The following is a 26468-nucleotide window of genomic DNA, read 5'->3' as shown; positions in this document are numbered from 1 at the left end:
TCAGTTTGAGATTTTTTCCAGCATTATCTTCTTGTTCTGGGAATATGTTTTATCTGAAAGCAGTGTCTTTTCTTTTCTCTGTGTTTAGGTATAAGTGTGCTTGCAGAGTGTCTGGACTGTCCTGAACTGAAATCAACAGCTGACGACTTTATTTATCAGCATTTCACTGAAGTTTACAAAACGGATGAATTTCTACAACTTGATGTCAAGCGAGTGACACATCTTCTCAGCCAGGACACCCTGACTGTGAGAGCGGAGGACCAGGTGACTGAATTGTTTTCTTAGATCTTTCTTAGTAAGTTTCTTATCAGTTCCTTGTGCCTGATATTGTAATATATGACAAAAAGTCTTGAAATTAGAGAGAATGTGTTCTTTATAATAAATATATCATCACAAAGCCTTTTTTATTGGAAGAGTCAAGACTATTGGAAAGACAGATTACATGGTAGAGATGAAACTTACTGGGTGCCATGTTAGCCTCCCTCAAAAGATTTCCTGAATTTATGTTAGCTTACATGTTGATGAGGATGAGGGTGAGAGGGGTAGTAGACCCCACGTGTAGATAGGTCATAAGAGACTTGAAATCTAAGTAATTTGTACTATGTAGCCTCCAGATAGACCTTCTGGCACCTTGATTTTTTAGCCCAGTATCTCTTGATTTACATTCTCTTTAGAACCATCAGTTTAAGTGTGAGGTATGTAATTGGCCAAAAATATTTAGGAGCAGGTTGTGTAACTTTAATATATAGACTCATTCAGTCTTATATTTAGCTTCACATCCTTGTCTATTTTAGGTCATTAAGTCTATAGTGACTTGTTACAGCTTCGGTAGAAAATGAGTATACTGAGATCAGATCTCAGGTTTTGAGTTGCTATTTTTCTTTAACCCGTGTTATCTTGCTCTATCCTGTTTATGACATAGATTTTCCAGTTGGAAAACTTGATCACATAATTAGAAAAAAGAAGCTCAGTTCTGTATGTCAGGCACAGGAGTGTACCTAATGTTCAGTTACCTAAAGAAGAAGAGTTACTTGAGCCCAAGATGTTAAAACGAGTTACAATGTAATGTGACTCTGTGTTAAAGGAAACAAAACAAAGATAAAAATATCAGTTCTCTCTTCAGTTAACTGGCTTGTATGCAGATGAAGCACAAGTTTTATACTGAAAACCTGACAGGGTCTGCTGTTGGTCATCAGTGAGGTCATAGTGAGTGCGTGCCCACTGGATGGAATAAAACAACAAAGCATCACTGTTCTGCTTAAGTTTTGTCAACTTGACACAAACCTAGACATATCTGGAAAGAGGGAATTTTATTTGAGAAAATGTTTCTATAAGACTGGCCAGTAGGCAAGTCTTTGGGCCATTTGTTTTGTTTAATGACTGATTTGGAAGGTCCAGCCCAAGCACAACTTGTGGGCGGGTGGTCCTGGTATATATTAAGCAGGCCAGCAAGCAGAGTACTTCATGGCCTCTGCTTCAGTTCCTGCTTCCAGGTTCCTGCCTTGAATTCCTACTCTGACTTCCCTTAGTGATAGAGTGTGACCTGAGAGAAAGAGTTAAACCCTTTTCTCCTCAAGTTGCTTTTTGTCACGTGTCTTATCACAGCACTAGAAACCCTAGCCAATCACTGTGGTCGCCCTCCCCAGAAACATAATACTAGGTTAATGGACAAGGCATCAAGTCACCTGAAATTGGACAATTTACCTGACCAGAATTCAGAACTGTTAAGGTTGTCAGAAAGAAGGAAAGGCTGAGAAGCTGCCACATTCTAAAAACATTCTGTAGATGACTTCTTAACTGAATATAATGTAGTCTTTTTTATGGGGTAACAGGAAGGAAAATAATGCTAGATAAACACCAAAGAACTATAAAAATACTATGGTATTCATTTAGGAGTATTAACTTTTTGGTTATGTAGATGCTTCATTCCATAGTGACTGAGTACAGAGAATACTAAATTTAAATCTGTTCTGTACTTGATCTTAACTAAAAGACCAAAAACCAATCTAAACCTATTATAAAATAAAAAAACCTTTCTTTAAAATTTTATTTCCCATAATTTATTAATAAGCTCAAACATGTTTAATGAGTAGTCTGGGTACATATAGTATAGTAGATAAGTATGTATATGAAGTAAGTTGTTGATGCTGTTTTATGATTTATAAATTAATGAGCTGGAACTTGTTCAGTGCAGCTAAATGGATGATATAGCAATTATTATACATATCCTATGTCACTATAGAATTGTGTATCTTACATTTTCTAAAGCAGGTAAGTTTGTTGGTTCACAGTGTAGAGGTACAAGGTTAAGATAAGTCTCCTGGAATGGAAGCCATCTTGGGAAGCCTGTGTCCCTGGTCCTGAGCATGTGTTGGGACTATCACTAGCCAGTAGACTTCTTTAAATGTCATGTGTATGCTTTGAAGAGGAAGCAATGGCTTGTTGTTTTAAAAACACCCACACATAAATGTTGTCACTGGAGTGATGGCTGGCTCAGTGGTTAAAGCTCTTGCTGCTCTGCCAGGGACCTGAGTTCAGTTCCAATCAGCTGTGTCACATGGGTCACAACTGCCTGTAATCCCAGCTACAATATGATATGGCCTCTTCTGGCCTCTGTAGGTACCCACCAACAAATACATGGAGACACATACATACATAGACATAAATAAGAATAAATCTTTCTAAGAATTTAATCTTATTATTTTAATTACATGTATATGTGTGTAGATATGTGCACTTGTGTACAAGTGTCCTTAGAAGTCAGAAGCATTGGATCCTCTAGGGCTAGAGTTAGAGACCATTGAGACTTGTGGGACATAGGCACCAGGAACCAGACTCAGGCCCGGAAGAGTAATATGTGCTCTTAACAGCTGAACCATCTCTCCAACCCTATAAATCTTTTTTTAAAATCACAATTTTAAGATTCTTCCCATCACTGTATGTGTTGGTAGGCAGTTATAGCAAACCCAAAGCAGCGTATAAAGTGTTTGATATACTAAGGTACTGAGGAATGCCAACAGTATTTGGACCAAATTCTGAAAATAAGTAATTGTCCCTTTTCAGTGTGAACATGAAAATAGATGTATGGAATGTTGCCTCCACCTCAGACCTTTATGGTTTTCTTTGTCCCCTTTAGGTTTATGACGCTGCAGTGAGGTGGCTAAAATATGATGAGCCTAACCGCCAGCCATTTATGGTCGATATCCTTGCCAAAGTCAGGTTTCCGCTAATATCGAAGAATTTTCTAAGTAAAACGGTACAAGCTGAACCACTTATTCAAGATAATCCTGAATGCCTTAAGATGGTGATAAGTAAGTTTCTGTCATACCCATTTTTGTATAGATCACATGGCTATTTTCCATGGACTAAAAACCCATTCCAGTGGTTCAGACTCACTAGCCTGGAAAAACATTCAAAATTTTGTCTTCTTATTGTGTAATCCCTTAGGGATTTTAGTCCCTGGGAAGGGTTAGCCTCAGCCCTTTTCTTACAGTGAAACAGAGTGAAGATTAGTCTTAATTTGTAAATTTGTACACAGTAGCTTTCCTGTACTTTGTTCAGTGTTTGTCTTAGTTAACCTGGTACCCTCACATCTTGACATTTCTTTTTCTTAAACTGGTTTTCTTTATTTGCCTGGAGCCAATAATATGTTCATGTCTTCTTTTTTTTAATCTAGAAGCCATATATGCTTTCATAAAATGCCACAGTTAATGCATTGCTTTTATTTCTTTAAAGCATCCCCTCCAGTGTGTTCTTTCTGCCTCTTCCTTCTGGTGTTGCTTGTCCTCTAGGCCGAGCCTGATGTACAGTTCTTGTCCTGGGACTTTCCTTTCCTGGAATATCTTACAAACCTGTTCTCGTCTGAGTAGAAGGTTTTCCTCTTTCTCTGTTTTGTTGTTTGAGACAAGCTTTCTCAGTGTGAAGTCCAGGCTAGCCTGAAACTCCAGATCCTCCTGCCTTCCCTGAGCACTGGGCTTACTGGTGTGCCTATCTTGACTCCCCCTTTCTTAGTTCTTTTGATGATAGAGCACATCTTCTAAAGGGTTCCTGAAAATGATTAAGTATTTGGAAATTTGATAAGTCACATGTTTATGTCACTATAAAACATTGAGGCTAGTTAAACCACACATGCTCAGAACAGTCTTGTGGTTTGATTAGACTTCTGAAGACACTGCTCCATTGTCTGCAGGCTGTAGTAGTGTCCTTTTGAGAATCCTAGTGCTACTTGGTTTCTTGAGTTTTTTGTTTGTTTTGTTTTTCTTTTAATTGTGTTAGATTGGTATATTTTATTTACTCTTGGTATTTTGAAATTTTACAGTAATATACGTATATACTTTTTAAAATCTGGTTGAGCATTTTTTTTTCTTTTTCAGCCTTTGACTTCTAAGTTCTTTATTACTAAAACTGTGGTTCTTTAGCTATTGAATATCTATCTCATCTTTCTTTGTCTTTCCTAGTTGTTCTATATTTTGGTCCCCTTCTGAGAGTTTAACCTTACTTCTTCTTTTTTTTAAGCCTTATATTCCAGCTATTTTTAATTTTTGTGAGTCTATATGTACTTTGACTTCTTACTTAATGAAAGCAGTACATGATTGTCTTGTGTAGTCATTTTAATGCCTTTGAACATACCTGTGTTGCCTGTGTTGTCTGTATTTTCTTTGAGTGTTCTTGCCTATTTTATTATTAGCTCTTCTTGAGTATGTAGTTTTGCCAGTGAGTTGGTTAAGAGCAAGTCCTTACAAGTCCAGCAAACAGAAGTGTGTGTGGAGGGGGCTGACACCTTAATTTGGGGATCTATAGCCCTATGTTCAGTTGTTTACACTCAGCAAATCTGATGAATAAAAGTAGTAAAGAGTGGTCAGGCATCTTATATGTTGAAGAATTGTTTTTAGCAATCAGTATCTAGGCACTTAGCCTGTTCTTTTGTAAAGTTGCTGAACTCAGTCTTACTAATAGGATAGATTTGTAATTTTGTTTTATATGTTTTCATAACTTACCACTTTTCCTTTGCTGCTTTTATGAGTTTTTTTTTTTAATTCATTTCAGGTTGTGTTGAGAAGAATATATGAGGTAGATGATACAGTTTTCCCTGTATTGATAGGTAATGCATTTTCCCCCCACTGCTTAAGCAGTTCTTGATTATGTGACTTTTGACCACAGTAGGAAAGATCCACAACAGTTGTTAGTCCTTGTTGTATTTCATCTAAGATAGTCCTCAAAGTATTCTGCACATCTGCATTAACTTAGGATTTTGTTAAGCACGTGTTAGTTTTAGGCTGTGGAAGACAGCATTTCTAACAGAGGTCCAGGTTCTGAAGATGCTCTTATTTATACCTCATTTGAATGGAAAGATGGCTCCCTTTAACACAGCAAATACCCAGTGCCTCCACTAGAAATTTTAATTGGTCTGTGATATGAACCAGGTATAAATAGAGATTTCTTATGTGATTCTAATAATGTGCACTTAAAGCAGAGCTGATGATAGTGGCTTACGCTTGTAATCTCAGAATTGAGGGACTGAGTCGAGGCTTGCTAGTTAAACGACAGCTTCCTCGGTTATATAGTGACTCTTATTTCATGAAAAAAAAATTAAAATCACTGAGTTTAAGAGATCTAGATTTCAGTAATTATTATTTTGACAACTACTATTAAGAACCAGAGAATTCATTGGTATGTAGTAGGTGGGTAACACAGTAATTTTGATTGCTGAGGGTCATAAATTTATTAAGATGAGGATTCTTAGACATTTATCCCGCCTCTTTCCCTTTTCTTCCTAGAACACTACTATTGAGATCAAAAAATAATTTTAAATTACAGGGCAGGGGGAAAAGAAGGGGACGGCATTCCTTTACTTGAAAAGTAACTATGTATTTTTGTACAGGTGGAATGAGGTACCATCTACTGTCTCCTGAGGATCGAGAAGAACTTGCAGGTGGCACACGGCCTAGAAGAAAGAAGCATGATTACCGCATAGCTCTGTTTGGAGGCTCCCAACCACAGTCCTGTAGATACTTTAACCCAAAGGTAACTGAGTTGATTCCAATTTTCATTTTGAAGGGACTGAACACATAGACACTAACATCTTCCACATAGTAAGTAGTAATTGGTTGCCTAGTTATTGTTGTTTTATAGGGGAAGGAAGTTGAGAACTGGATTTCAAATGTCCCTATAACTGCTCTGGAGTGCTTTACAAAGAACCACTGCAGAAGACAACAGAGTTCACTCACTCTGATGTCCTTGCGTTCATAAGATGATTATCTCAGGAAAAATCAGCTTCTTAGACTAGATATATTTTTTCTTGAATAATTCTAATTATATAAACATTGTCATCATAATGACATGTTGTCATTCTAGAAAATCTTTTAAAATATAGTCACAAAGAAACAAAGATAAATACCCTTATCCAACTATCTAGAAACAACAAACATTTTTAGTTTGTTTTCCAGTACACTTAATGCCAATTGGAGGAACATAGTGTAAGTTACAGGTCTAGGGACACAATTTTTAAACTATGTAGATATTTAGTTATAGCCTTGAGAGAGCCCACTCATATATTTTCTTGTGTCTTAGTCCTGTATAGGGGTATGATGTGGGAAAATGTCATGTTTTTCTGTTACTACATGCATCGCTGGGGCAGAGAATGTACCAAAGTCCTAAAAGATCACACCTAAAACTTGAAAGATGGTATCCATGACTCATCCTCAGTCCAAGCATAACATGATATCTCTATTTTTAAGCCCTTTTTAATTGCTTAAATTTAATCAATTTAAGCCTTTAAATTGATGATTAGTACTTGAGACCAAAGCATCTTGTTGACATTAGGATACTTGTCTGATACTTTTTTCCTATGGAAAATATGTTCTCTAAGACATACATAAAATAATGTAGTGTTGATAGTCAAGGTATTTATAAAAGCATGAAGAAATCAGACAGAAACGACAGTTCAAATCTGTACTAAGTACCAATTACCAGAAGGCAAGCATTGTCTCTTTGTGAGTGGACGGATTCCAATATTATTGGGTATCCAACTGGTTCTCTCAAATTCTGGTAACAAATGAGAATTTAGAATTGGTCACTGTTGCTCATAGGTCAGCACCAATCAGCCACATTGGCCTTAAGTAGTCATAACTATGACTACTGGCTTAGGCAGCCTCTCAGTAGTGCTCACACTTTTTGGGCATGCATCACGTTGACTGGAATGGGAAGACATCGATGCAATTTTGTACACAAGGGACTGCTTTTGTAGTTGTGAATATTCTGATAATATTTTATGTGAGCACCACCTGTCTTTGTCAGCAGTTTTGGAGTCTTTATTTTTTTGGGGGGGGGGTTTGTTTGTTTTTATTTTTGAGTTTCTGTTCATCATAGTAAATCATTAACAATGCCCCAAAATTGATTTCAAACAAACAAACAAACAAACCCAAAAATGACAGAAACAAAACAAGGAAACAAAAAACCCTTGATCTTTGACCTCTCTCCCCCAATACCTAAAATGGGTGAATGGTTCAATCACTAACATGTTGTTGTGAGCACTTAACACCCCAGTCCTTCACAAAAATGGTAGTATACATTTATAATCTCGGTGTTGTGGAGACTTAGACAGGAGGATAGCCAGCCTAAGTGATGCACTTCAGACCGTGAGAAACCCTGTCTCAAAGCAGGTGGATGGTGTTCCTAAAAATGACAGCCCAAGGTTGTCTGCCACCCTCCACAGTCATGACACACGGGTAACACATGAACTCACCACATAAGTATATTATAATACACGTGTGTACATACACATACACAGTTTTGGTTTTGAAGTCAGGGTTTTTGCCTGTAGCTTTGGCTCTCATGGACCTCACTCTAGACCAGACTGGCCTCAAACTCACAGAGATCATCCTGCCTCCAGTGGGTTGGGATCAAAGGTATGAGTCACCACACCCAGCCACACTCTTTTTAAAGGTCAAAGAACACTAAAACTATTTTAAAATTCTAACAAATAAGAAAACTTGGACAATTTCTAGAAGGGCTGTATACCGCTTTAGCTTCTCACCCTTGGCAAAGTCAAGTCTATTAGCTGATAGGGAATACCTCCGTATATGGTTCTAGTTGATGGAAGAAGTAATACATCAGACAAAGGGCTGCTGGGTAAGGTTTGTGCTTAGCCTGTTTGGATAGCTTATATACTTGAAACCTCCATAAATACAACATAATTGTTTGGTACCGTCTTTGTTTTGTGGTTAGATCATACAACTATTAGGTATGGGTTAATGATAGGGTTGGTTACCTGGTGTCAAACGTTTATTCTCTGTTTGAACAAATTGTAGAACCAGAAAACTGATACCTGCTTAAAGGTAGTTGGCTTTAATGTGCTGCAGAATTCTGGCTGTGCACTGTGGTCATATTGGGACATTTCTGAAGCCATTCGAAGGAAGCATCTGCTGGGCCATACTACCATAACTTGTTCCATGTTAGAGGGTTCTCATGCTCTGGAGTTTAAAGGAAACATTTAGATATATCTTATGTCTGCCATATAAGAAGAGCTGAAGCATTAATATGTCCTGCATACACCAGCATGCTGTAGGACAGGGGCTTAGCAGTCTTCTATAAAAAGACCATAGAAAATTAATTTCATCTTTGTAGATTGTTCTCTTTGTTGCCCCAGCTACTCAGTTGTGTTGCTATAGAAAGTAAATAGCCATAAACAGTGTAGCCATAAACAAATGGGTGCAGTTCTGTTCCCTGCAGCTGGACAGTTACACAGGGTAGAATGAGTGCTCGGTTTTCCATCTGGACTTCTGCATGGTCATGAGTCAGAAGAAGGAAATCAGTAAAGCCTGCCAAAGGAAAGGAGGTTTGCTATTAAAAAGCTGTAGTCTGTAACAAGAAAGGCTGACTGGGACCAAGGAAGGAAGGATGTCATGCTTATACATGCATGATGCTTCAGTTGTGTACACATATGTAGATGGTGTGTGAAAACTTACACATGCTGTTCACTCCCTTTCTAGTTTTTCTGTTTTCTTAGCACCTAAGCACATAACTTTGCAATGAAATACTCATTAAATACACTGAATTATTTTTTGGGACCATAGTCACCCCCCCTAAGTGTGACTTTAGTGCATTTGTTCATCTTATTGATTACATGAAAGCTACATGTTCCTCTAACTTTGAGAGAACTGTAAATAACTCTCCTTTCCCCTGCATGGCCTAAGTTAGAATTGGTTCCTTTGCTAAGGTATGCCCAACATACATTTTTATAAGCTGACAAGCCCAAAACATTTTTTTTCAACTGTATTATCTCCATTTATCAAGAGTGATCATTAGATCACTTTCTCGGTACACTACTTGGGGTGGCAGATTATAGGAATGTGACCGACTTCCCAAGGATGCTGAACCGTGTGCATATTTTTAAAAAAATAAAGATCATTTCTACCATTTCTCCACTTATATACATGAGCTTAGCCAAGGACATTGAAACGGGTCTTTTTAAAATGGCTGAATTGTAAGGCACAAAATGGTAGCTGAGATGAATATTTTTGCACTTGTAGAAGAAATGCTTAAAAAGGACATTTCAATTTCTTTCCAAACAATGGAAACCATTACAATATTATATGTAGCTATAGTTATTAAACATAGTGTCTGGCATGTACAATAACAATTCAGTTTAAAATTAACTCTCCTAAAATATGTTAATGAGGATGAGAGCTGGGTATAATAGTATGTGCCTGTGGGTCCATTGCTCAGGAGGCTGAGGTGCAGAATCACTTGAGATCAAGAGTTTGAGTGTGACTCTACAACATTGCAAGATCTTAATTCAAAACTAGAAAAAAAAATTGGATGTTTGAGAAATAGCATAAATGATAGTTCTGTAGGCCATTCACTTTGACACCTTTATCTCTGAATTATGTTTCTACCTCTAAAGTTATTTTCAGTCTTAAATTTGGAATGTAGGAAGACCCCACAAAACGTATTAAGATTTATTTTTAATTATAAGTATGAGCATTTGTCTGTGTGGGAGTAAGGGTTCACGAGTCTAGTTGCTCATGGTGGTCAAAAGGTGGTATCAGATACTGTTTTAAGGTTGCCCCACTCCTGATACCAAAAGCTGTATTGTTCAGGGTTCTCTAAAGCAATGGTTCTCAACCTTCCTAATGCTGCAACCCTTTATTCACAGTTTCTTATGTTGTGGTGACCCCCAACCATGAAAATAATTTTTCATTGCTACTTCATAACTATAATTTTTCTGTTATAAATTATAATATAAATACCTGTGTTTTCTGATGGTCTTAGGTGACCCCTATGAAAGGGCCATTTGACAGACACCCCAAAAGAAGTATTGGCCCATAGGTTGAGAACTGCTGCTCTAGAAGAACAGAACTGAGAGGATGGGGGTTGAGGGAGGGAGAGAAGGGGGTATATTAATATATTAGAATGGTTTATAAGCTGCACTCCAGCTATCCCAACAGTCCAACAGTGACTGTTTAACAATGGAAGATCCAAGAATCTAGGAGTTTTTCAGTCCATGAGGCTGGATATCTCAGCTGGTCTTCAATATGTACCAGAATCCTGAAAAAGTAGGTTCTACAGCCAGCAAAAGAATGGAAAAGCCAGCAAGAAGGCAAGGAGACCAAGTGTCCTTGTTCCATGTCCTTTTTATAGGCTGCCTGAAGAAGGTGTGGCCCAGATAAAAGATGGATCTTCCAACATCATAAGATCTGGATTAAAAGTGGGTTTTCCTACTTCATATTATTTAAGAAAAAATTCCTCATGGGTGTGCCCAGCCACTCGGTTTTATACTCCCAAATGTAGTCAAGTTGATAACCAAGAACAGCCATGACAGATACCCTGCATCTGAAGTTATAAGCAGCTGTGAGCCACCCAGCATTAGTGCTGGGAAGCTAATTTGAGAAGTGTGTGCTCTTAACCACTAATGCCAATTTCCCCGGCCCCTGGGTGACTATTTTCAATGTGAAGAATAGCAGGTGTTGGAGATCATTAAAAGAACGAGTGACCAATCTTTTCAGCTTGAATTGAATTGAAGCTCATAGGATAGTGATACCTTAAAGCTACAGCGTGTTTCCCACATAGCTTTCAGTAAGTTATGTGAAGAGTGGTGAGGCCTGTGGCTGAGTTAATGTTGTTCAGTAAGTTGTATTTCTCTGCTCTGTGGTGGATTTGTACAATAGACGCGAATCGTGTAGATTACCTTTAAAGAATACTCCCTGTAGAATATATGATACTTACCTTTATCCTGTAGTATGTAGTTTTTCTCAGGTGTGTAAGTGGAAGTATTTATCCCTAGGCTTTCAGTGTCCATTGGATGAGACTTAATCTTCAAAATGAGGTTATGTCTATCTTGTAATTGTGCTTGCAGACCAGTGGGTGTGCCACTGAGTCATCCAAGGGGACAAAGATTGAAGGCCAAAGTCCTGAGTAATTAATGTTCTGTTTTCCTTTTTTTTCTTTTTTTAAGTGTACCATTAAAGAGTTTAAAGTTTCTGCAAATGCTTTCCTAGGAGTTCAGAAGAGAATAGACATTCTTAGGATGTATTCTAATCTAATGAACAGCTGACACAACAGATGCTTACAAGATATAAATACCAATTTGATATTCTTTTTTTAAAAGACTTACTTATTATATATAAGTACAATGTAGCTGTCTTCAGACACACCAGAAGAGGGCATCAGATCTCATTACACATGGTTGTGAGCCACCATGAGGTCCTGAGTTCAAATCTCAGGACCTCTAGAAGAGCAGTCAGTGCTGAGTTCAAATCTCAGGACCTCTAGAAGAGCAGTCAGTGCTGAGTTCAAATCTCAGGACCTCTAGAAGAGCAGTCAGTGCTTTTATCCAGTGAGCCATCTCTCCAGCCCTGATTTGATATTCTTATGTGGACCTCAACAGTAACATTCACACAAAGTGCCTTACTCAGTGAGACTGGGAATCACTGGATCTGCTGCCCGATCCTGATCATTTTCAGCGATTTTTGGAAAGCAGTAGGAACACAGTTTCAGTATGGTAACTCTTTAAGGACTTTCCATGCATATACATGGTAGGTGGATCGAAGCATCCTTGGATGCCACAAAACAGAGAAAATGATAAACCAGACTTAGACAAGTACCGTGTGTTTTCTCATGTATAGACTCCTCTCTTTTTAATGACATGAAATTGGAAGAGAAAAGGACCCAAAGGAAGTGGAAAAAGAAGAGTAATGGGGGACATTCATAGGCACATGAGAAAATGACACAATGAAACGCATTGTTTTCAACATTTGATACATGCTAAAAAGGAAAAACTAAACAGCCTGCAACACTATCACTAGATAAGAAAGGGTGAGTATTGGCTAGAGATCACTTAGGTACCTGGGCCAGGAACCGAGCTAATAAAGGGACAAATAGACACATGAGGTGTTTAGGTCTAGTTTGTTTTGCAGCTGCCAGTTGAGTGAAAGCAGATTTATCCAGTACACACTGGAACATGCCATCATCTTCCAGTAAGATTTTATTACAATGAAATTGAGAATTTAGAGTAAAAATGATACAGATTTTATTCAGGACACAACCTTCAATCTTTTCTCACGTAAAAATCATAACATGTAGTTCCACTGTAAATAGATGGTTACTTATTACACCTAAGTAACTTGTTAGCATCTCTCATTCTTGTTCTTCCTACATCTTATTTGATATTGGTTCAATTGTTTTGAAATCATGGAGCTTTGAGTGTAAGTTAAATTTCCATTCAACAATTATTGTTTATGTCTAGCCTACTAATTGGTGGGTAAATTTGTTTTATATATGATTAAATATGTTTCAAGCTGATTGCTCTTGTTATAATTAGACATAATAACCAGCTAAAAGCACATACAAAATGAAACAAATAAATAAAGGCATCTTGTTGAGCAGTGGTGATGCATGTGAGGCAGGTGCTTCTCTGAGTTCAAGGTCCGCTTGGTTCTAGGAAAGTCAGGGCTACACAGAGAAATCCTATCTTGGGGAAAAAAGAAAGTGAATGAATGAATGAAGGAAGGAAGGAAGGAAGGAAGGAAGGAATGAAGGAAAGAAGGAAGGAAGCGAAAGAAAATATAGGAAGCAGACTTTAAGGAACTGGTTGGTACTTGTAATCATTGCAGAAAACAGCTACTTAAAGCACATAATATTGTTTAGTCTGCACTCACATGCACATAACCACATGCAGACCCAAACACATAATTAAAATAATAAAAATAAGTACTTTAAAAATAACAATGATTTTATTTATTTTAGAGTTATTATTTTCAAGCTTCAATGACAGAGAAGACAGGGTAGTAGTAGTCTATCCAGATATGTTTATTTCAAAGCCATGGGACATCTAGCCATGTTATTTCCACCATAGCTAAACAACATTCTGAAGAAATCACTCAGTTGAAACTGGGTGATAGTCTTGAATCAAACATTTTATGTGTTCAGTCTAGTAAGCAAATATCCATTCTCTATGTAATATCTTTATCTGTGCTTTGTCATGAATGGTTTCTGTTTCTGAAAGCTTCCTGCCCTTCCTTCCAGGATTACAGCTGGACAGACATTCGCTGCCCCTTTGAAAAGCGAAGAGACGCAGCATGTGTATTTTGGGACAATGTAGTATACATTTTGGGAGGTTCTCAGCTTTTCCCCATAAAACGAATGGATTGCTACAATGTTGTAAAGGATAGCTGGTATTCCAAACTGGGCCCTCCAACACCTCGAGACAGCCTTGCTGCCTGCGCTGCAGAGGGCAAGATTTATACATCTGGAGGTTCAGAAGTCGGTAAGACCCTATTAATATTTTTGTTTAACACAAGTATTTTAATCCAAGTTTCTTGGCATTCATAGTTTTCAAAAATTGGGAAATTTTGTCCTGATATTTCATTAATTTAAGCGTATATCTGTTAACATTTTAGAACCTGTTTCCTAATAAGCAAGCTTACCTTTGTCCTTCAAGGTATTAATTGACAAGAATTATGGCATTGGGGCTGGGGAGATGACTCAGTGATTAAGAGCATATACTGCTGCAGACTATCAGATGGCCTTACAGCCACCCGTAACTCCAGCTCTGAAAGGCAGTCACTGCCTCTGGACATCTGCATGTCTATTCACATGCCCAGACACGTATATTCCTAAAATAACAAGAAATTGTAATGTCATCTTTCTAGACTACTTACCTTTGGTAAACTACTGGTTGACAGTGCTTGAATTTTCCTTGTAGATTACTTGTTTTTGAGTAGGTAATGTTATTTCCTTTGAAGGTTTTAGAGTTTTATTTATTCACTGACCCATTAAAACATGTTATTTGGAGGGTGTCTTAGTTAGGGTTTCGCTTGCTGTGAGCAGACACCATAATCAAGGCAACTCTTACAAAGGACAACATTTAATTGAGGCTGACTTACAGGTTCAGAGGTTTAATCCATTATTATTGTCATGGTGAGAAGCATGGCGGCATGCAGGCAGACATGGTGCTGGAGAAGGAGCTGAGAGTTCTACATCCTTATTTTAAAAAATATACTTTCTAAATTTTTTAAAAGATTTATTGTTTTATTTTCTATATGGGAGTACACTGTCATTCTCTTCAATCATATCTTGTTACGGATGGTTTTGAACCACCATGTGGTTGCCAAGAATTGAACTCACAACCTCTGAAAGAGCAGCAGTCAGTGCTCTTAACTGTTGAGCCATCTCTCCAGCCCCAAAGAGTTCTACATCTTAATCTGTAGGCAGCAAGTAGGAGACTGTGCTTGAGTATTTAATACCTCAAAGCCCACCTCCACAGTGACACAGTTTCTCCTACAAGGCCACACCTTCTAATAGTGCCATTCCCTAAGGCCAAGCATTCAAACACATGTATCTGTGGAGGCCAAACTTATTCAGACCACCACTGGGGGAAGGAGAAGAAGGGGGAACTACAGTCAGGATATAATACATAGAGAATGATGATAATAAAGGAACAAATGCTCTTTTTCTCTTCTTTCTACTTTTTTTTAAGTTGGAGTCTTACTTCATAGACCAGGGTGGTCTTGAACTCAACATTTGCCTGCCTCAGCCTTCTGAGTGCTACAGTCATGACTATGAGCCACAATACTCCCAGTTCAAGGACGTTGGTTTTCATTTGCTTTAAAAAAGAAAAAGAAAAAACAAAAGGAGCTGGCTGGCTGGCTGGCTGGCTGGCTGGCTGGCTGGCTGGCTGGCTGGCTGGCTGGCTTTAGAGATTGGATCTCATGTAGCCCAGGCTATCTTCCCACTCACATTGTACCTATGGCTGATCTTGAACATCTGGTCTCCACAGTGCTGTGACTATAATCACTGTGCTCCCATAATCACTGCTTTGCACTGTGTGTCAAACCTAGGACTTTGTGCCTAGTAAACAAGTACTCTACCAACTAAGATGCACCCCTGGTCCCTGCCTCAAATTTTGTTTTTATCAAATCAATGTGGGGTGTGGGTATAAGTATAAATGCCTGTTTAATAATTTTTTAGACTCAGTATTTTTCTCCCTAGGTACAGCCTAGGGTTAATAGAGTTTAAAGATTAATAGACTAGCATATAATAGTTTTTTATGCTTTCCTCTTTTCAAGTAATTTCTTTATTACATAGTGAACTTTAAAAGAAAGTAAACAAAAAAGTATGGAGACCAAGTAAAACTAAGGCATGGGATTAAGTGTTTACTTTCCTTTGTAGCTTATATTAGCCCCGAGAATTTTTACTTAGAAACATGTACTTATCTGTTGTACATTTTTTGTTGTTGTTCTCTAAGTTCTTATCTCCTGCTACATATGAAATAAGGATAAGAAAAAACAGGATTTTTCTAAATGTAACGTTAAAAAAGACAATCTTTTACTAGTTTTAAAAGCATCCTTATAATATATAGTATATTTCAAATACACCTAAAGCCAATAGAAGCAACTGTTCTTGATAACTTCATTTCTTTAACACTTACTGAGTTAGGTTTTTAACCTAAAACAGGATATTTTGGTTTGGTATTTTTTTGAGTTTGTTGTTTTGTTTTCTCTTTAGATTTATTTATTACTTTATTGTGTGTGTGAGTGTTTTGCCTATATGTAGGTGTACCATATGCATGCCTAGTACCTGCAGAGGCCAGAGATGGTGTCAGATCTCCTAGTACTAGAATTACAGATGGTTATGAACTGCCATGTGGGTGCTGGGAACTGAATCCAGGTCTTCTGCAACAGTAGAATGTGCTCATAGCTGTTAAACCATTTCTCCAGCCCCTTAACATAGTATATTTGTAATATCTGCTAAATATTATTTTTCACTAAATTTTCAAAATTGGAAATGTTTAAAAGTAGCAGCCAGGCATGATGATGCACATCTTTAGCCTCAGCACGTGGGAGGCAGAAGTAGGCGGATCTCTGAGTCTGAAGCCAGCCTGGTCTACAGAGCAAGTTCCAAGCCAGTCAGGGCTATATAGTGAAGTCCTTTTTCTCAACAAACCAGCTTGCTGAAAGTTATCGCTAGTCATGACTAATGCTTCTTTTCCTTGTTATTCTCCATGATCTTCACCTCTCAGTTTGAAATGATTAGGTGAAAGTGTTACATCGGTTTTTTTTTTCTTTTAAAAGAAACATTTAATTGGCTGGCTTACAGTTTCCGAGGTTTAGTCCATTGTCATCATGGCAGGAAGCATGGAGGTGTGCAGGCAGACATGGTGCTGAGAGTTCTACATCATGATCCTCAGGCAGCAGGAGACTGTCACATCGGGTGTAGCTTTGACATAGGAGACTTTAAAGCACACTCCCACAGTAACACACTTCCTCCAACGAGGCCAGACCTCCTGGTAGTACCATTTCCTATGCCCACATATTCAAATACATAAATTTGTGGGGGCTATTCCTATTTACCATACCATATTTACTAGTTACTTGTATATCATATTTGAGCCTGGAATTTCTAATTTCAAATTAAGGATCTTGCATTGGAAATACAAGTATTTTAGCTCCTTTGTTGTACTAATTTTCTCAGATGTAAATTTTGTGTGTATTTGTGGTCCCCAAGTATATAAAGCCTGTGTTTTCTGCTCAATCCTTCTTATATGTAAAAATCATATCCTGCATTTTTTAAAGTATAAAATATCGAAGTGAATGCATATTAGTGTATTGAGAGCTCCATAGGCTGGTACTGTTTTAGGTGAGAATGATTCGGGCCCCACCTTTTCCTCACATCTCACTGCTTGGGAAAGGCTCTTCCAGACAAAGGATCTTTTGAACAGAGTTATTGTTGTCTCATGCATCTGTAGTCTATGGTCTGAGTAACTGTAGCTGTTGCCCAACGAGGTATAACCTGGGTCTGAAATAATGCAGTTTTCTAGAAGGAAACTGCAGTCACGCTGAGGTATAATTATGTTTAACCTCTCTCAACTGTAGCTGAGCACCAGGTGCAGAAACCTGTCTGTGGTACTTTCATATGAACTCAATGAAAGAGGATCAAAGAAGCAAACAGGCAGAAAAGAGAAAGCCATCCATCCAAGCTGCCTTCAGCTTCACAATGAGGAGCTGGCAGTGGAGTTACTTCTGGGCTCTCATTCAGCCTACCATTGCTAATACATGGATTTAAAATGTAACAAAATGGGATGCTTTGATGTTTCAGGGTCTTAGGTTTGAAGTATAGTTACCATATACTCCATTTTGTCATGTAAAAAAATGAAGTGAACTTTGTACAATAAGTTCTGATTTGTAAGTGAAAACTATGTAAAACTAGATAAAGAAAAATCACTAACATTATTTTAAATTAACATTTTTTCCATTTTGCCTTACAAGAGAACTAAGTTAGAAATTTTTGTTATGGATTTGGAAGTCAGATAAATAAACTTGAATCTTCTAGACAATCTTTAAAATCCATGGAATTTTATTAAATATTTAGGAAGACCCATATATCATGTTTTTAATCATTTGCCATTATATCAAAACAAGGGAGATAAGGAATTTTTACTTCTCCTTTAGGAAGACAGGCAGCAGCTTACTTCCAGGCTTCACTTCCTGTCCTATAGTAGTAAGCTAACATAAAGTCAGTTTAAGTCTTTCTCTAAGTAAGAATCAAACCAAAGAAGAAATTTCTGAGCCAGGCATGATGGCACACACAGTGAGTCCTAGCACGTGGGCGGCAGAAGCAGGCCGATCTCTGAGTTCAAGCCTGATGTACAGAGTGAGATCCAGGACAGCCAGTGCTACACAGAGAAACTGTGTCAAAAACCAGAAACAACAATAGCAAAAGAAAACCCAAGAATTATTATATATTTTCTGGGTTAATAACTGTGCATAGTGAAATACATCTTCCATCCCAGCCTTGAGGCAGAGGCAGACATATTTCTGTAAATTCCAGGCTGAATTCAGCCCTCTATTTGAGTGCTATGATACAAGGACTGAAAGTTGGCACCTGCATATTAAGGTCCAGGACAGCCACAGTTACACAGTGGGACCCTGCCTCAAAAAGAAAAGAGATAATTACTCTTCAATGGGATTGTTTGTAAATGTTCACCAAGCTCCTACAGTTTACACACGTTGCAAAATATAGTTAATATGTGTTTGTTCTTCAAATGCATAATTAGTGTAGCAGACAGAAATACACCTTGATACTTTGATGTTTTATTCAAGTAAGGACCAAGATGACTGTAGGGCTCATCTGCACATTGTCTTGTTAATATAACAGTTGCAATCATAATACAGGGTATAAAATAAATTTGCCCAAAAGATCCTTTCATAATGCCTTCCAAGATTACTAGCTTAAAAAAAAAAAAAAAGCTAGTGTGGTAAGTAGAAAAATGATCTTTACAAACATCATTTCTTCCCTCTTTTCATTTAGCTCTATAGTGATTTCAGTTCAGAACACTCCAAACGAAGTTTGATGAGTGGCAGGAAGGACCCTTTCTTTTCAAGGGTGGCTCTTGAAACAGGGTCCCACTATGTACCCCAGACTGGACTCATTCTCACAGTCCTCATGCCTCAGCCCCTTACTTTGAGTCCTTTTCTTTTACAGGAAACTCGGCCCTGTATTTGTTTGAGTGCTATGATACAAGAACTGAGAGTTGGCACACGAAGCCCAGCATGCTAACTCAGCGCTGCAGCCATGGCATGGTGGAGGCCAATGGCCTCATCTATGTTTGTGGTGGAAGCTTAGGAAACAATGTTTCTGGGAGAGTGCTTAGTTCCTGTGAAGTGTATGATCCTGCCACAGAAACGTATGTATCTATTTAAAATGATTCTGTCAGTGCTATTATATTCCATAAGCTCACTAGATGAAGGTGCACAAAGGTAGAAGGAACCCCACAGAAAGGTAATTCTCGCTTTCAGAATATCCATACACTTGACCAGCCTGAAGTCTTAGGAAATAACTTGACCTTGTCACACATGGGAGCCCATCTCTTTCTGGCCCTGCTTGTGCACTAAATATGAATGAGATACACTCAGTTGGTCCATTAGACTCATAAAATAGTGTTTGTGAGACCAAGAAATATAGGAGAGGAGAGAAAACTTAGAATTAAATAATTTTGTCCTTAATGAGCAATATTACAAACTGGTTCTTGTCATTATATTCCCCTAGTTGTGTCTTGGGAATCATATCTCCCAATAAGTCCTGTGCTCAAAATAAGCACTAGCATTTTAATTGGGAAACTGTGGTCTCCCCCTTCTCTTCCTCCTCCTCACTATTGCTTTCAATTCTAAAAAACAAGATTTTGAAATGTCTTCATAGGATTTCTATTGCTGTGAAGAGATTCCATGACCATGGCAGCTCTTACAAGGAAATATTTATTTAACTGGGGTTGGGCTTTAGGTTCAGAGGATTAGTCCATTATCATCATGGCAGGAAGAATGGTGGCATACAAGCAGACATGGTGCTGGAGAGGTACCTGAGAGTCCTGCATAGAGATTGGCAGGCAGTAGGAAGAGCAAGTGACACCAGGCCACTTTTAAGTGGTCAGATTTCAGAATGTATATACATTGAAACATGAATTTTATCCACTTTTAAACTGTCAGATTTCGGGATGTATGTACATGAAAACATGGACTTTATATTATTGACATATTTAGAAAAGAATGTAAACAGAATTTTCCAAGCCAAATATTTTTGTATTATGCAGTGGCAGCTTACTGTATAGAAGCAGTGAAGGAACCCGTACTTACTGCTCCTATTTCTAGGCTCCAAGATTGTCATTTTACCTGGATAACAACACATATAAATGTGTTTCTTGAAAAACAGGGCCCTAGTGGCTTCTATAGTAGTGGCTATTTAAAAAACAATACTCAAAACCTGTATGTATTCATTCTATGGGTATATTATGTAATCCTGTCACTTGAGAGGCAGAGGTAGGAGGATCATCACAAATCAAGGCCAGTGGCGTCCACATGACAAGTTCTAGTTGTCTAGTTACAGCGAGGCCCTGTCTCAGAAGAGGGAAAAGGATGTGATTGATGCTTTACATTCTTCCTCTTCACTCTGTTGCCATTTCAAGAATTATTGGAAACTGTGGAAAGTGGATTTATTCAAAAGACATGTCATTTCCTCCTATTTTTATATCCTATTAAAGTCACCAATTTACCTTACCTATAAAACTGTTATCTAAAATCCGTTGATTTTTTTTTGTATACGTGTATGTATATACAAGTGTGTATGTTGTGGTAAATATAAAAAAGTGATAACCTTTTATTCCACTCTAGTGCCAGCTCCCATAGGGCCACATGGCACTTCGGGGTATCTCTATCTTAGCGGCTCCATGCTGCCTCTAAGAGCTCAGGCACAGTTCACTTCACCCACCCCTGCTGCTTCCGTCCCGGGTGGCCTACGGCTGCCTCCGCATTTTGTTTTTACTCACTTTCCTCTACTGCCTGGTAAAAACATGACTCCCACAATCATTAACTTATCAAACAGGTTTATATGTTAAATTCTCAATCCATAAACCATCTGCATGATAAACTTAAAACCAGTGGACAAACGTATAAGCTGCCCATCTGGATGAGATAAATAGACCCATAGAAACCCTTAGAAATAATCATAACAACCTTATCAATCTAGAGATATGCTGAGAGAAACATCCACATCTGCTTTCATCGTGCTTCCTTCTGAATCTCTACCTCCCTCCTTCTCTACTCCTCCAGACTCTTTCCCAGCCCACTCTCCACTGTCCAATCATGTGGTGCCCTGATTCAACCTACATGGGTAGATGTATGAAACATGGTAGTAAATGAGTGTTTCTTTGGGATAGCAAAACTGTCCTGTTAGGATGAAGACTTTCATTTCTTGTAAATGAGCACACTAAAACCTGGTTGTTTTTCCAGATGGACTGAGCTGTGTTCAATGATTGAGCCCAGGAAGAATCATGGGCTGGTGTTTGTGAAGGACAAGATATTTGCTGTCGGTGGTCAGAATGGTTTAGGTACATGATGTTAACTTTTCAGTTCCTCTGGGTTTGCTGATAAGTTTTTAAATTACCAGAACATTTCTTAAAATTGAGTCCACACAGCACTAACAAACTTTAGGAAATGTCAACTGTGATTGTGACTACTTCAGACAAGCTTGTGCTATCACATCTGCCTGAGAAATACTGGGCAGTTGAGATATTTAAGTGTTAAAATATCTTAGCTTTCAACACTTTAAATACTGCTTGGAAGTATCTTTACTCTTTAAGATTGACCTTTTCATTTTTCTCATGTAATGCTAATAATGATCTTAAATAATTAGTTTAAATAATGAGAAATAGGAATTGAATATAGAAATAGTACTTTGTTTTTTCAAGCTTTTAAAGTTTTAAGTAAAACAATAACTTTTTTTCTGATATTCTTATCCACTGGTATTTTCCATAAATTGCTAAAAGATAGAAAGAAAAATACTTGAAATATTTTATAAGCAAAGCAAATCACTGGTACTTAATTAATTTTCTCTTCCAGGATAGAACATTTGTAGGAAATGTGTGGGGTTTATTTTTTGTTGTTTTTCTTAACTTTGTAGAAAGAAAAAATATCTAAAAATTTCTCAATTTCTTTTATGTTTAAAAATAAGTATTTAGATAGTAGATATGTGGGTAATGATTATAAAGTTCTTATATCCCACGTGTTTAACAATTTTATTTTGAAAAAATATAAAATTTTTAAAAACTATGAAAAGATACAAGAATAATTGATACAGTTCTCATATTTTGTTCTTTTAAAAGGTGGTCTGGACAATGTGGAATACTACGATATCAAGTTAAATGAATGGAAGATGGTGTCGCCGATGCCATGGAGGGGTGTGACAGTCAAGTGTGCAGCAGTTGGCTCTGTAATCTACGTCCTGGCAGGTTTTCAGGGTGTAGGCAGATTAGGGCACATTCTTGAATATAATACTGAAACAGACAAGTGGATCGCCAACTCCAAAGTCCGTGCTTTCCCAGTCACAAGTTGTCTAATTTGTGTTGTTGATACTTGTGGAGCAAATGAAGAGACCCTCGAAACATGAACAGTAGATGGACTCTGATGGATCTGAAACTTAGAGATATGGCCGCCAGTAGTTTATTCCAAGAGTTCGGTTATGAAGTTCTGATCTGGTATTTTGATAAAGTAAGATTCCAATAAGATACCAGTTCATATTATCTGGACCTTCTTACTTAATTCAAAGATGGTATTTCAGTTGGCCATATAACCAAGAACCTATCAACCAGAAAACATGAAAAGTTACAAGCACTTCTTGAAAACAGGAATTGCAAATATGTAACTGATAGTAGCAGAGTGGGGCATGCTCATCAGAGAAGTAGCCTCCACTTAGCTCTAGATTCTATTTTGATAATTGTGTCAGTGCTGTGTAGTTAGGTCTTTTTATTTATGTTTGGTCAAGAACCAAGTAGTAGTATGAATTACAATCTGAGATGGTAATCTCTGATAGAGTAACTATAATAGTGTTATGTATTTTGCTTGTTTTCATTTATTTCATTTAGTGCCAAATTATTCCATTTTAAAGTAAACAGAACAGTTCAAACATACATATTTTCTCACAAAACTTCACTGATATTTGGGACTTAACACTGTACCCAATTACTCACAAAATATATTCAGTCCAATTAAGTGAAATTGTTGTGGTAAATATTAAAGAAAGCATCTACCAGTTTCCACACTTCTCACTCCTCGGGCCACAGAGCCGGATCTCTGCACCCCAGATGCTTCTCTGCCACTCTGTCCATGGGTTGCCCTCTCCCATCTCCCTCCCTGCCCGCAAGAAACTTGGCTCAAATTCCCCACAGCCCAGTAAAATCAAGACTCAATAATCAATAATTAATCAATCAATCAGATTTATATGTTAAATTCTCAATCCACAATCCACACAATAAGCTTGCAACCAGTTGACAAAGATATAAACTTCCCACTTAGATAAGATAAATTGACCTATAGAAATCCATCCCTTAGAAAGTATACTTAACTACCGATGGCTACTCAGAGCCACACGGACAGAGATGGGTCATCTTTGTCTTCCATGTTGATTTTCCTCCTTCCCTTTCCTTCCTCCCTCTTGCCTTACAAAAACTTTGTCCCCTCCCAACTTTATACTGTCCAATCATGTATCGCCTTGACGTCAACCTACACATCTTAGTTCCAAAAAGCTTAGCAGCCATCGTTAATTTATATGGTTTTTCTCAGCAGTGTAAAAAGTGTTCTATGTCCTCATTCTGTACTGTGAGAGCCAATCAGTGAGAATGGTTAACCAATAGAAGAAAAGCTGTTTGAAGAAATTTCTAGATTACTAGAAAAGCACTGATAATTGTAGCCCAGTATCATATGAATTTTAAAAGATACAGTTTTCTTTTCTCCTAGCAGAACATGGTAGAGATAAGTGAGTATTCTCTAAATGTTTTGTATAATTGGCATTAAATAATTGGTATTAAATATATCACTATTCATTGCTTTTATGTGGACAACAAATTACAAATGGCCTATTAATTTTTCCCAGTAATATTTTACCCCTTGACTATGTATGAAATGTGCCATGTTAAACTGTCAATCGATGTTTTTATCTGATATTAAATATTTTTAACTTAAATAGATTTGCTTTGTTATTGTCTTAAGTGTGTTCAATAATTTTTAAAATTTGTTAAAATTTTCATTTAAAATTTTCTTTATAGAGGTTATAACAGACTCATAAATGTTTAAATTAAAAGTGAAGTTGAAAAATGACAAGTTTATCTGTCAAATTCTTATGTATAGACAACTGTTTTGAGATATAATCCATAGGCATACAATTCACCCATTTAAACTGTACCATTTTAATGGCTTCCTGCGTTTCCCATGTGTTAGCTTTTTTAATGGATAACAATCAAATCTGGCTTTCAGAGGATTGGGCAAAACCATCACATACCCCATTCCCACCCCTGCTGCTGGTTGCCAGTAGTCCTTGGCATTTCCTTCTTAGCTTATACCTAGAGCTACATTGCAGTCTTACACCTTGGTCTTTTCTTGGCCATTTTTTCATATGTGTTACTATCTTCACAATTCTTTTGTAAACACAGATTTGGACCGTTAATCTTTTTTACTTATATGAATGAATGTATACTATCTGTGTGCCTGGTGCCCACAGAAGTCAGAAAATGGGGTCAGATCCCTTCAATCTGGTTGTGAAGCACTACATGGGTACTGGAAAATAAACCCAGGTCCTTAAGAAGAACAGCTAGTGTCCTTAACCTTGGAGCCATCCCCATCTGGCCTGGAATTTAAGATATCCACCTACCTCTGCTTTCTAAATGCTGGGACTAAAGGTATGCACCACCATATCAGAAGGATTCTAGTACTTTGTCTTAAATCTGCAAAGATCCTGTTCATAAGTGAAAATGCATTCTGGAGTTCTAGATAGAAATTTTGTGAGAAACACTATTTAGCCCGGTACATGCTTATAAACTCCAGCCTTAGGCAGCCTCCACCTCTAGACTGTAAAATCTTTTATTTGCTTGATGTAATTGTCATCTCGGAGGCAGTACTCCTCTGTGTGCTAGTGTAGGCTTAGTCCTGGAAGCTTCCAGCCTCCATACAATCTAATCTAGACCCAGAACATTTTCAGCCTCTGAGATTTACTGCTGAATAAACTCATTCTTTCTAGCTCTTTCTGTATACTAGTTGGTTCAACTCAGCTGTTCTGGCTCAAACTCCTCTCCAAGCTGATTGAATTTGGCTTCTCTGCCTCAAATAATTGCTTTGCTTGGCCTCATACTAAGTCTGGCAATCTGTTCTAATCATCTAGCTGCTTCTCATTCTCTGGCTTGTTCTTTCCAACTCTCCCGGTAAAACTGTTCTGCTTCCTCTTATGTAGCTTCCTGTTCCTCCTCTTGTGAGAGTTGGACGTATCCTCTTCTGTCGAATCTCTCTCTCTAACCCATCACTTTGTCTGCTACTCAATTAGACACCACTTTCAAACATAGCAGCTTCCTTCTACAAACTAGTTTTACCTTCATTATTTGGGATTAAAGCTGTGTACTAAGGGTATGTCTATATTCCAGCCAGAGGAATTAGAGATATGTGCTAAGGACTGAAATACACCACAACTAGTAAGTGTTTTGTTTTGTTTTTTCCAGTAAATAACACAATCTTGGGGGTTCACAGCATAATCAGACTGTTGCAAATATTTTTATATAGAATGTTGAACTTTGACATTTTTAAATGTGGCTAGTTGAAGCTGGAGAGGTGGCATTTGTTTTTGCAGAAGGACCTAGGTGTGGTCCTTTGCATCCACTCAGTGGCTCACAATCATCAATTCCAGTTTCAGGGGATTCAGTGTCCTCTCTCTAGCTGCCTTGCATATCAGACCCATACAGTGAAGGACATGCATACATGCAGGCAAACACAAAAAACAATGCGGATAAATTTTCTGGTGACAAAATACTCATTTATCACATGATAATATAGTTAAACTGATAGAGCAGTTACCCCATAGAATACACAGCACTGTTAAAATATTGTATATATATCAGCTGTTCTTTTTAGGCTGCTAATCAATAAAGTTCCTTTATCCCTAATAGCGTGTATCATGTTCCTAATAAGAATGTGTATTCCTCTAACCCCAGACCTACTCTCACAATTCTAAAGGTTAATGGGTAAAAGTGAACTATTCAAAGTAAATTACTTTGTATACAAAGTACATTTCATTTCTTCTTCAAAAAGTTCCTATAATGTACTCTGCTTTCATTTCAGTAGATACCGGGTTTGTCAGTGTTCCGTCCTTTAAAGTGGTCTATTTTGATAGTACATGTTTTTTACTCTTGAGAATCACGATTTTGAGTATGAACATTTAGTAGCCAAAAGATTGTTACATATTATAAACAGTAATTGTGGCTTTGTGATCTAGTTTTTAAAACTCTTCATTATAGTCTCATGAAAACTTTTGAGTCATGAAGTCTCTTAATATACCAATAGCAAAAATGTGCCATTTAATAGTTATTCAACTAGTATACATTCTTTGTTTGACTTGTTTACATTAGGAAAAATCCAACTTAACTCCATCCAGTATGGCACCAA

At 37.6% G+C, this 26468-nt stretch overlaps 1 protein-coding gene across 2 annotated transcripts in view; it reads left to right on the top strand.

The window, feature by feature from the left end:
- The window catches only part of KLHL7 (kelch like family member 7), a 48223-nt gene extending 24131 nt beyond the window's left edge, over window positions 1-24092 (top strand). Inside the window, exons 5-11 of one of the 2 annotated variants that reach the window (XM_080936259.1) lie at window positions 89-264; window positions 5047-5101; window positions 5882-6024; window positions 13525-13765; window positions 18982-19183; window positions 21279-21376; window positions 22151-24092. In XM_080936259.1, coding sequence (XP_080792385.1) covers window positions 89-264; window positions 5047-5101; window positions 5882-6024; window positions 13525-13765; window positions 18982-19183; window positions 21279-21376; window positions 22151-22434 — 1199 coding nt within the window. In that variant the 3' untranslated portion in view covers window positions 22435-24092. Of the gene's footprint in view, window positions 1-88; window positions 265-3136; window positions 3312-5046; window positions 5102-5881; window positions 6025-13524; window positions 13766-18981; window positions 19184-21278; window positions 21377-22150 lie in introns of both variants that reach the window. The other variant, XM_080936258.1, reaches the window with a different exon arrangement.
- The last annotated feature ends 2376 nt before the right edge of the window (window positions 24093-26468 follow it).

Source organism: Micromys minutus (genome assembly GCF_963924665.1).
Source record: "Micromys minutus genome assembly, chromosome: 23".
Taxonomy (NCBI): Eukaryota; Metazoa; Chordata; class Mammalia; order Rodentia; family Muridae; genus Micromys; species Micromys minutus.
The sequence above is the reverse complement of the archived record's forward strand: the minus strand, read 5'-3'. Positions and strand labels throughout refer to the sequence as shown.